The 10511-nt window shown below is 40.5% G+C and overlaps 1 protein-coding gene across 1 annotated transcript; it reads right to left on the bottom strand.

The window, feature by feature from the left end:
- Window positions 1-1174: 1174 nt before the first annotated feature.
- LOC134753120 (zinc finger protein 879-like) lies at window positions 1175-10499 on the bottom strand. The gene is made up of 9 exons (XM_063688890.1): window positions 10282-10499; window positions 9656-9778; window positions 8749-9240; window positions 7933-8132; window positions 6377-6484; window positions 5639-5845; window positions 4403-4526; window positions 4026-4130; window positions 1175-2309 (listed from the first exon to the last, which is right to left on the bottom strand). The coding sequence occupies exons 1-9, from the start codon at window positions 10426-10428 to the stop codon at window positions 2151-2153; spliced, it is 1665 nt and encodes a 554-aa protein (XP_063544960.1). The 5' UTR covers window positions 10429-10499; the 3' UTR covers window positions 1175-2150.
- Between the last annotated feature and the right edge of the window lie 12 nt (window positions 10500-10511).

Raw genomic sequence — 10511 nt, 5'->3', positions numbered from 1 at the left:
TGATTTGGAAAATGCCATATCATTTTGGAAAAGAGCTACTCTTTCAACGCTAAGAACCACCGCAAGGAACCTCTCCTTCACGTAAAAAAATGCATCGAAATACGTCCATCCGTTGGAGTTACGATACCACAGACTGGAGTTGTGCATGCTCGTTCATTGAAAAGATCGCTCCCAACAGTCCCAACGTACAATCTCACAACTTTTTTTTTTTTTTTTAAACCAGACGGGCTCTATTGCACCTAGGGCAATTAGAGCGGTAGGCAGAGGCGTATTTAAAAATTTGGCGCCCCGGGCCATTGGGTCCCTGCCGCCCCCCATGACCCATGAAGCACCCATGAAGTAAACAAAAGCATAATTTTCTTTTCTCTTAGTGCCTTTCTGCAGAGCTTGGAATCGAACCTATAGCCAATTGTGAGCGAGGCCGACGGCCGAGCTCTGCATAAGGGTGGAGGCCTGGAACGTCCGATTGCGGTGTGCTGCCCTGTGAGGCTGAAGGCCGAACTGCAGAAGAACAGAGCTTAAAGCACTGGTCATGTCTAAGGGAGGCTGAAGGCTACGAATATGATTAAAGTTTTCTGCGGGCCCAAGAGACTTAAAGGGCGAGCTTCAGTGGAGCTGAGCTGGGACAAAAACCTATGTCCAAGTAGACGAGCTCTGCATACTTGCATAGTGCTAAAGTCCCGGATCGTCTAATTGCGGTGCTCTTCCGTGCAAAGCCAAAGGTCGATGTGGGAAATAATCAATGTTGGGATTGGAACAACGACCAAGTTAAAGTGACACGAGACACCAAAGGCCGAGCTACGCAAGGCCGAAGACCGAGCTGGAGGAGGGGAGAGTTTGGAATTGGCTTGGAGCTTGGAACCAATGTGATCTCGGCTCTCATGCTACTCGACCTTTGGCGTTCGCTCAAATTAAAGCGGAGGCGCGACTTGCTGGAAATGCTGGAATCAAAAAATCATGCTCCTAAAAACCTAGAAACCCCCCCCCCCCCCCCCCACGATTATAATCGTACGATCGTCGTTCGTAATGGTACGAACAAAATGTAATAGTAACTAGGGAAAGAAGATATTACCACTATTTATCCCTTATTTATTTATTTTCTTAGGTAATGGCTTTTTACAATATGGATATAAATATAAAACACAAAAGTCATAGAATAACAATACATAATGCTTATATACAGGGTAATTCCACAACGGACAGAATCTGTTTATGGTCAGATGTTTTTTTGGCTAATATATATACAGGGTGGCTAAAAATAAGTGCATTCCCGTTGCCGGAGGTTTTGGGATTATACTGAGCAACTTTTACTATGGGACAATGGACCAACCACGAAATCGCGAAAAAAATTTCCCTCCCGTAGAAAATGGACCAACCAAAATATCAGCCAAATTTTTTTTCTCGATTCCGGGGTTGGTCTCATAGTAAAAGTTGCTCAGTATAATCCCAAATCCTCCGGCAACGGGAACGCACTTATTTTTTGCCACCGTGTATATTATTGTACATAATATTATTGTACATATCCCAAATTTTTTTTACCTTTCCCTATTATTATTACAAAACAGATTTTTTTTATTTCACAACACCGACATCAGTATCAGGGGTTCTTTTTATTTTAGCGCGTCAACTGCAACACACTTACGGACGGGTACCCGGGTACACGTGGCTACTCGTGCCAGCTAGCTTTCCGCTTGTTCTTCAGGTGTATATACTTAAATAAATAAATATTAAATATTATAGCACATTCTTACACAGATTGACTAAGTCCCACGGTAAGCCCAAGGAGGCTTGTGTTGTGGGTACTCAGACAACGATATATATAATATATAAATACTCCAATACATAGAAAACACCCATGACTCAGGAACAAATATCTGTGCTCATCACACAAATAAATGCCCTTACCGGGATTCGAACCCAGGACCATCGGCTTCACAGGCAGGGTCAAACCGGTCCTCGAAACTTTACTTGATGTGTGACAGTATAGCGCGTCTACCTGCAACCCTCCGGCGTACACGGGTACCCAGATACACGTGGCTACTCGTGCCAGCTAGCTTTCCGCTTGCTCTTCAGGTGTATATACTTGACGTGACAGCATAGCGCGTCTACCTGCAACCCTCTGGCGTACACGAGTACCTAGATACACGTGGCTACTCGTGCCAGCTAGCTTTCCGCTTGCTCTTCAGGTGTATATACTTGACGTGTGACAGCATGGCGTGTTTCTGCGTGAACTTGGCGCCGCAATACTCGCACGAGAACGGACGCTCGCCGGAGTGCGTCCGGATGTGGTTCACTAGCGTTCTGTTTGCCTGCAATTTAAGAACAAAACATGCGTGAAACAAGTAAAATGTAAATTGCCCTATTTTTTGGAAGTCGAGTAAAATACAACATATATTGCTGAGACGAAGAAAAATCAATTGACTGGGTTAACAAAACTGTAATAGATGTCATATATTAAAGAAAAAGTGACGAAGCCCTCCAGTGGTGAAGGCCGGATTCGAACCGGCGTCTTTAGCTATCGCGGCTAACGCCATGAACCCCTAGGCCACCCCGCCACGGCGGTGCCCTTCCGAATTTCTCGACTATATGCCATCTTAGTAAGACTAGGCGTCTTTGACCAGCTCTAAGGGCAAGCAGTGCGCGCTTGCACCTCCTAAACGAACTCCTTACGGATTTACGTTTTAGCGAGAGAGTTTGGGAACAAACTTTAATTAACAAAATCAGTTAAAATATTATTGTTTTGTTTCGTAATCCTTCCTATCACCGGACAGAAACTTCTACAGAGAATCCCGTACAATAGGGAGTATTACTGCAATGTTCTGCCGCCAGAGAGCACCACTATCCATATCACATAAACCATAGAGTAACTTATACAAACTATTCCTTAAACAGTTTTCACTATGACATTGATGCATCAAGGCGGTTTGTTCAGCGAAACGCGAAAATAGAAATTTCGTTATCTGGCCTCTTTACCGCTCGAATATGCAAGAGTGATAGAGAGGCGGATAACGAAATTTCGATTTTCGTATTTCGGGGTAGACAATCGGTATGTGGTAGAGGCGTCCCTTATGCAGAGTTTTGCGTAATATCCCCTATAAACGGAACAAACAAATGCACTGATATAATAGGGCCAAGGGCCTGACACTCTTTGATAGAGAAAGATAGTCTTATTGCGATTCCTATAAGAGGAAAGAGAAAATAGTGCCATGCTTTGTCCTTATCACTAACCGGGTTCATGGTCGGGTTATGGCAGCATAGGTAAGAGGCGATGGCGAAATACCGAAATTTATAAGAGTGAAAGAGAAAAAGGATTATGCTGCCATACATTAACCTGTCAAAACATGAATATGTTTTTCTCTTACCCCTGGTCGCTCGGTTTCATGTCTATAACTACTATCAAAGATAGATATAACTCCGTAATAGATGAATACAGTCTAAGGAAAAAACGTGCCTCGAAAATCAAGAAAATTTGATTCTCGTTCAGAGGGCGCTACTAGTTTTGGCCTACAGTCGTAGAGATGGCGTTGACGGTTTCGTTTGTTATTTAACAATTTTAACGCATATCAGTGAAAGAACATGGGTCAAAATCATCAAAATAATTAATGCAAATTAAAAAAATCATTTATCTATATTTAAATACATTTTATCGTATTTTTACAAATCTTCAATTTTAGTTTTAAAGTGTGTCGACAGATGGCAGTGAATTTACTGGGGTTACAAAATTTACTATGACAGTACCGCTCTAGTATAAGTTACTCTATGCTACTATACTATGTCTATGAATAGGGCAGATTATAGCAATCAATATTTAAAGCATCGAATAAAACGGATTTTAGTTCGGAGGAACTTGGAAAAACCGGCCAAGTGCGAGTCGGACTCGCGCACCGAGGGTTCCGTACTTTTTTAGTATTTGTTGTTACAGCGGCAACAGAAATACATCATCTGTTAAAATTTCAACTATCTAACTAGCACGGACGGACGGATTTTACATTTTAGAAGTAGTTTAAAAAAAACAAATAGCTCACCGCAAACCCTCGGCCGCATATATTGCACAGTTTGTCTTTGTCTCTCTTCGCGCCGTCGTGCTGGAACCGTCTGTGGTCCAGGTACCTCGTTCGATTCAGGAAATGCTGAAACAATTCACACACTTAGAACAATACATTGTGCAACTTGGGGGGGTAAGTGTAATTTTAACTCGAATTTGCAATATTCTTACCCCCGGAGTTACACACAATGAATTTCATCACACTTGCAAAGAAAAAACTAAATTTTAAGCGAAATCATTTGTTAAATACGGTGACATTTCAAACATTCGTCCGCCATTTTGATTTTTTTCCACTGTCCAAAATGCCCAATGAGTGAGCATGGCACACTAAACGGGTACCCGGGTACCCTTACTCACCCGGTCGCAGTCCTCGCAGTAGTACTTGCTCTGCTTGGCGTGGACATGTCGATAGTGGTTGTTCATGTACGTGCGCCTTGAATACACGTTGTTACACTCGGGGCAGGGGTACTTTCGCTTGGCCCTGCAAACAAAATGTAAATTAAACTGAAATTCAATACATGTGTATCTATTTTAATAACAAAACTTCCGTGAGACACAGACATATTAAATATATTAATAACGGGTCACTCACGTACCATTAGCGCCTCGTGCACGGGCGCGGAGGGCTGCGGCCCGCAGTCTGCGCCGGTCCGTCACCGTCGACGCAAGCTCCTGATGACGCTCCTCGGTACGGAGTGAAACATGTCGAGCGTTTTCGACTTAAAATACGTGAGTGACCCGTTATTAATATATTTTATATGCATGTGTATCTATGTTAATGATACGGTATCATGTATAAGGTACGCTACGTAACAGGCACTATTCTTTTTAAGGATTTGTAATTATGTAAATAATAATCAAACAAGGAGTTCCTGTATGATTTCAGCGAAATGTAACAAGTTCTTTTGTAAATTTTTAATCATACAAGGACATAGAGTAACTTATACTAGAGCGGTACTGTCATAGTAAATTTTGTAACCCCAATAAATTCACTGCCATTTGTCGACACACTTTAAAACTAAAAATGAAGATTTATAAAAATACGATAGAATGTATTTAAATATGGATAAATGATTTTTTTTATTTGCATTAATTATTTTTATGATTTTGACCCATGTTCTTTCACTGATATGCGTTAAAATTGTTAAAAAACAAACGAAACCGTCAACGCCATCTATACGACAGTGCGCCAAAGCTAGTAGCGCCCTCTGAACAAGAATCAAATTTTCTTGATTTTCGAGGCACGTTTTTTCCTTAGACTGTATCCATCTATTACAAGGACATACTGAAATCGGCCCAGACAGAGAGGAGGTTGTATTGTTGCTGGTAATTACGGGTACACGTATTCGGTATAGTTGTGTATACGGGTTACCTAATGTTATCCCCCATAGCCGCGTGTTTTGTGTTAGTACCGCTGTCCGTGTACCTAGATATACATAATATGTGTCATTTTCAACCAAAAGGGTACTTATTGTCGGTTGTCAATAAGGCGCTATTTCCATACAGCTTCAATTCGAAATCAACCTTATCGACAAGCGACAATGTGGTACCTTTTGGTTGAAATCGTCACATATAAGCGGATACACGTGTTACCTAGTGTTGTCTCGCTCTGCCGCGTGCGCCGCGCTGCTCTGCAAGTGCCGCTTGTACATGCGGTCGCTCGTGAATCTCCTGTCGCACTGCACGCAGTACGAGTTGTCTGAGACGGAAGATGTGTGCTGCGTTTCTACATGGTTCTTGTATGACGTGGAGTTCTTCAGCTTCTTTTTGCAGTACGGGCATTCGTAACCGAAGTGGTACCTTTGAATTTCATATAAATATTTATTCAAATTACTTACACAGCATTACAGTATTACTACCAAGGCACAGGTAACCCGTATACACAATATGTGCCGTTTTCAACCAAAAGGGTGCCGTCGGTTGTCAATAAGGCGTTATTTTCATATAGCTTCAATTTGAAATCAACCTTATCGACAAACCGACAATGTGGTACCTTTTGGTTGAAAACGTCACATGATTTTTCGACGTAAATTATGACATAATAACACAGCCTTCACACATTCACTGAGGACTGTTTTGTCCTGCGGATTGTCCTGGCGTTTGGAGATCTGCTCGAAACTGGGACAAATCCGGGAAAAACCGGATGGATGATATTCCCACACTAGACTAAATATCTAAACATGTATCACACTTTAAGATTGAATAGTGCCATCTATCGAATGTTACTAGTACTATGTAAAAATAATGTTACTTTTGTGAGGTCCTTTGTGAACTCTTAAACTTGTCAGTTGTCACATAGCCCATAAAGTTGAATAATTTACATTTAATTACCTAAGATGTTTCTCAATAATGGCGCGCGACTTGCATCGCTTACCGCAAACATCGCAGACGAACTTCGCGTGTAACTCCTTGTAGTGGTTGTAGAATAACCGCACGTTCCTAAAACACAACAATAAACCTTACAACTTGACAGTAAACGCCAAAAGAGCCTTATTGTTAACACTAAATCGATCATAAACCGTTGGTCAATCTGTTATAACATAATGTGTTTACCCACACCACACCCAAGTGTTGTGGGATACCCAAGTAATTCTTATAAGATCACTACGTACCCGTGCACACTACCCCAGCGCTTAATGCTGAGAGAATATTACGCATACTACCTTCACGGGTACACCATAAAAAATAGGTGTACCCATGTACACGGATCCTGATCTTTAATTTAAAACATCATTTGTCTCATTTGAAACACAGCTTGAAACCAAACTATGAATTATGAAACCAAGGCTTTTAGGGTTCCGTACCCAAAGGGTGAAACCGGGACCCTATTACTAAGACCCCGCTGTCCGTCTGTCTGTCTGTCACCAGGCTGTATCTCATGAACCGTGATAGCTAGACAGTTGAAATTCTCACAGATGATGTATTTCTGTTGCCGCTATAACAACAAATACTAAAAACATAATAATATAAATATTTAAATGGGGCTCCCATACAACAAACGTGATTTTTTTTGCTGTTTTTTTCCGTAATGGTACGGAACCCTTCGTGCGCGAGTCCGACTCGCACTTGGCCGGTTTTTTCTTCATACAAAAAATACCGGTGTTATTACGTTCCATTTCGTTCTTTGGTTTATTATTTCATTTTTAATGGGACAATCTAATAATACGAAGTTGTTACCTAAATACATGATTCAGCCCTACGTAAAGACCATAAAATAATTAAAAATATTGGGCTATTTCGGGGTTTTGAAAAAAAAACGATTCAGAGCCATGGATGAAACCATCCAGTCACGCTAGTACAGATACAGATATCCGTTGCACTTTTTTATTTTTTTTATTTTTTATGATGAATAGGCAGGCGTTTGACCACGATCCCACCTGATGGTAAGTTACTTTACTTACTTACTTAAGTTACTTTCTCCAGTAACAGTAGGTGGTTATGTGGGTTTAAAAACTTTCAGTACCAAAGGTATTTATTGGCCACATTTGTGTTCCCTCCAGTAATAAGTGTACTCTGCGTGTTCCCGGAACAAACAAAATGAGAAATAAAGACCTGAGACAAAAAACAAAAGTAAGACATACTCACTAAAATAGATCAGCAGAAGTGGAGATGGACTGGCCACATGTTGAGAGACAGGCGGGAAAAATGGAGCAAAATAGTAACGGATTGGTATCCAAGAGGTTGTACACGGAGCCAGAGGAGACCTCGAACAAGATGGGAGGACAAACTCAAACTCACAGCGGGCCCGAACTGGAGAAGGCCCACGACAGACCTCAATGGAAAGAGCTGGAGGAGGCCTTTGCCAAGCGGCACGCTGAGCTACGAGACATATTCTAACTCAGAATAAAAGGGCTTAATAGATAAATAGATAAAATAAGTGTACTCACTTGAAACACAGTTCGCAGGATAAACATTGCACCATCCGGTCATGCTGCTCGAGATGTCTATCCATGTAGGGCTGCGAGCAACACCGCAGCCGGCACACCTTGCATTCCCTCTGGTAATAGTGCTTCATCTGGTGTGCTTGAAGATTGTCCTGGGATGGGCAGCGGGTCTTGCATATTTTGCATTGGTATGGTCCAATTGCCTGTAAGAATATTTGCAGTATGCCTTTCAATAAAAACAAAGGCCTAATAATAAAAAGGAAGACATGGAAGGCATGGAGGAACACAACTAACCTCAATGTCATTTCATCCCACAAACTAGTTTTACAATAAACAAATATATATAGGATGTTCTTACACAGATTGACTAAGTACCAGTAAGCCCAAGGAGGCTTGTGTTAAGGGTACTCAGACAAGGATATATATAATCCATACTAATATTATAAATGCGAAAGTCTGTCTGTCTGTGTGTTACCTCTTCACGCTTAAACCGCTGAACCGATTTAGTTGAAATTTGGCATAGAGATAGTTTGAGTCCCGCAGAAGGACATAGGGTAGTTTTTATTCCAGAAATCATCCTTTAAGGTGGTGAAAAGGGGGGTGGAAGTTTATAAAGGGGGGGGGGGATTCGGACCATCGGCTTCACAGGCAGGGTCACTACCCACTAGGCCAGGAAACAATGTAAAATAAAATTGACTTTTTTTATGATATTGGAGGCAAATGAACAGAGCAGAGCAAGTGTGTTGCAGACCTTTAAATTGTATAAAATGTATAAATTCCCTCGCAAGAACTTCCCAACGAATAACTAAAACATCTCACCTCCTCATGATACTTCTTCTGATGTTTAGCCAACCCATCCTCATCATGGCACATTGCGACACAACTCGCACATTTATACTCCTCGTTTAAAAACGATACATCACCCCTCTCCGCTTCCAAGCCATTCAAAACAGCACCAAGCTCTATCGGCATCTTCCTGACTAACAATTTTCTATGTTTCCTCAGTTTAGCATTCAAAAATCTATACTTCGCTTTCCTATTCATTATTCTCCTCATGTTAAATTCCTTCCAATCGTTTGATGTCTCCGGAACAGTTTCCGTAACATTATCCAAGACCGTAACATTATCCAAGACATTTGGCTCATTGGGTTCAGGTTCGTCTTTGATATTGTCATTATCAAAGTGGTCAAATTCATTGTAAACATCAATCTCTTCTTTGATAGCTTTTATTTCATTCTCTTCATATGTTAAACATATCTGGTGGTTAATGGTGTGGGGGGTAAGATTTGAAAGAGGGTGGGGAAAGGGAACCTGAAATTTTAAAAACATTTATTCCAATTAGAATCCTATAAGATGCATATTTTATCTAAGGAGAAATATTTTTCTGTTTAGCAACCATATTATATTTCTAAAGCTACATAAACTAATTACAGACCTAGATATACCTTATCCTATTGTAAGTACAAAGTTTCAGAGCAATCTAGCTAGTTGTTTTAAAATGAGTGTGTGACTATGTTTTTATGGAGAACCGAGCTTGCCGGGGACTCTTAAGGTAAATACTACATTTAGATTATAATTCAATAGCTAGATGAGGCTTGTTCTATCTACTTGGACATTAAATGAAATGTTATACTTTGTAGTTTGATTTTATATAATTCAATTTATTTATTTATTTATAAAATAATAATTTTACACGTCACATTTATAGAAAGCCAAATAGCCATACCTGTTTATTAGTGTAATAAAATTGAAGTATCTTCTGGGCTTCTACAATCTTCTTCTTGAACATCCTGATTTTCTTTAGAATTGCTATACATTCCCAGCATAAGTTCAGATCATTTCGAAGCATCTAAAATTAAAAAAAAAACTGCATTTAGATGAAGTTAGTTTAGTTCATAAAACTAAACCTAGTGTCAATACTTAGTGTTCATTACCTAAATTAAATAATAAAACAAGAGAGGTAAGGTCTATGTGGAGAAGACCATTTATAAGCGAAGACTGTCTACTAGCTCTTTTTTTTTTTCTTTATTTCGTCGCTTATAACTCTGGAGTTTGTTTATACACATACATTACTCCAAGCCGGGCCCACACAGAGCGAGCATATCTCGGCCCGAGGCGGCGCGCGCGAGGCACGTCTACACTGGCCGTTTTATGCGCGAGGAAATTGCCTCGCGCGTATGCTCGCTCCGTGTGGACCCGGCTATTAACAGACGGTCGGCAGAGGAGGAGTGAAGCTCTTCTTTCTGTGTCTTAACGACGTACATATACAAATACGAGAGTTCTTGCCCTATGACGGTCTGCACAGCAATACATTTTATATGCCGGTCATCTCTACATTGACCGAACACTTACCATGTTCTGATTATCCAAGATTTTGTAATAGATATCGCCATATTCGGTCACAGTTGAAAGAACTCTGTCTGAACTTAAACATGCGTGGCAATAAGGTATTGTGCCGTAGTGCGGAAAGAATTCATTTTTGATTCCGATCTTATCCATTTCATTAAATTTATATAAATCTTATAATAAATAAATAAACAAATACATTTTTTTACTGACAAATTGACAATGACAGTCACTTG

This window comes from Cydia strobilella, chromosome 26 (genome assembly GCF_947568885.1).
Source record: "Cydia strobilella chromosome 26, ilCydStro3.1, whole genome shotgun sequence".
Classification (NCBI taxonomy): Eukaryota; Metazoa; Arthropoda; class Insecta; order Lepidoptera; family Tortricidae; genus Cydia; species Cydia strobilella.
The sequence above is the reverse complement of the archived record's forward strand: the minus strand, read 5'-3'. Positions and strand labels throughout refer to the sequence as shown.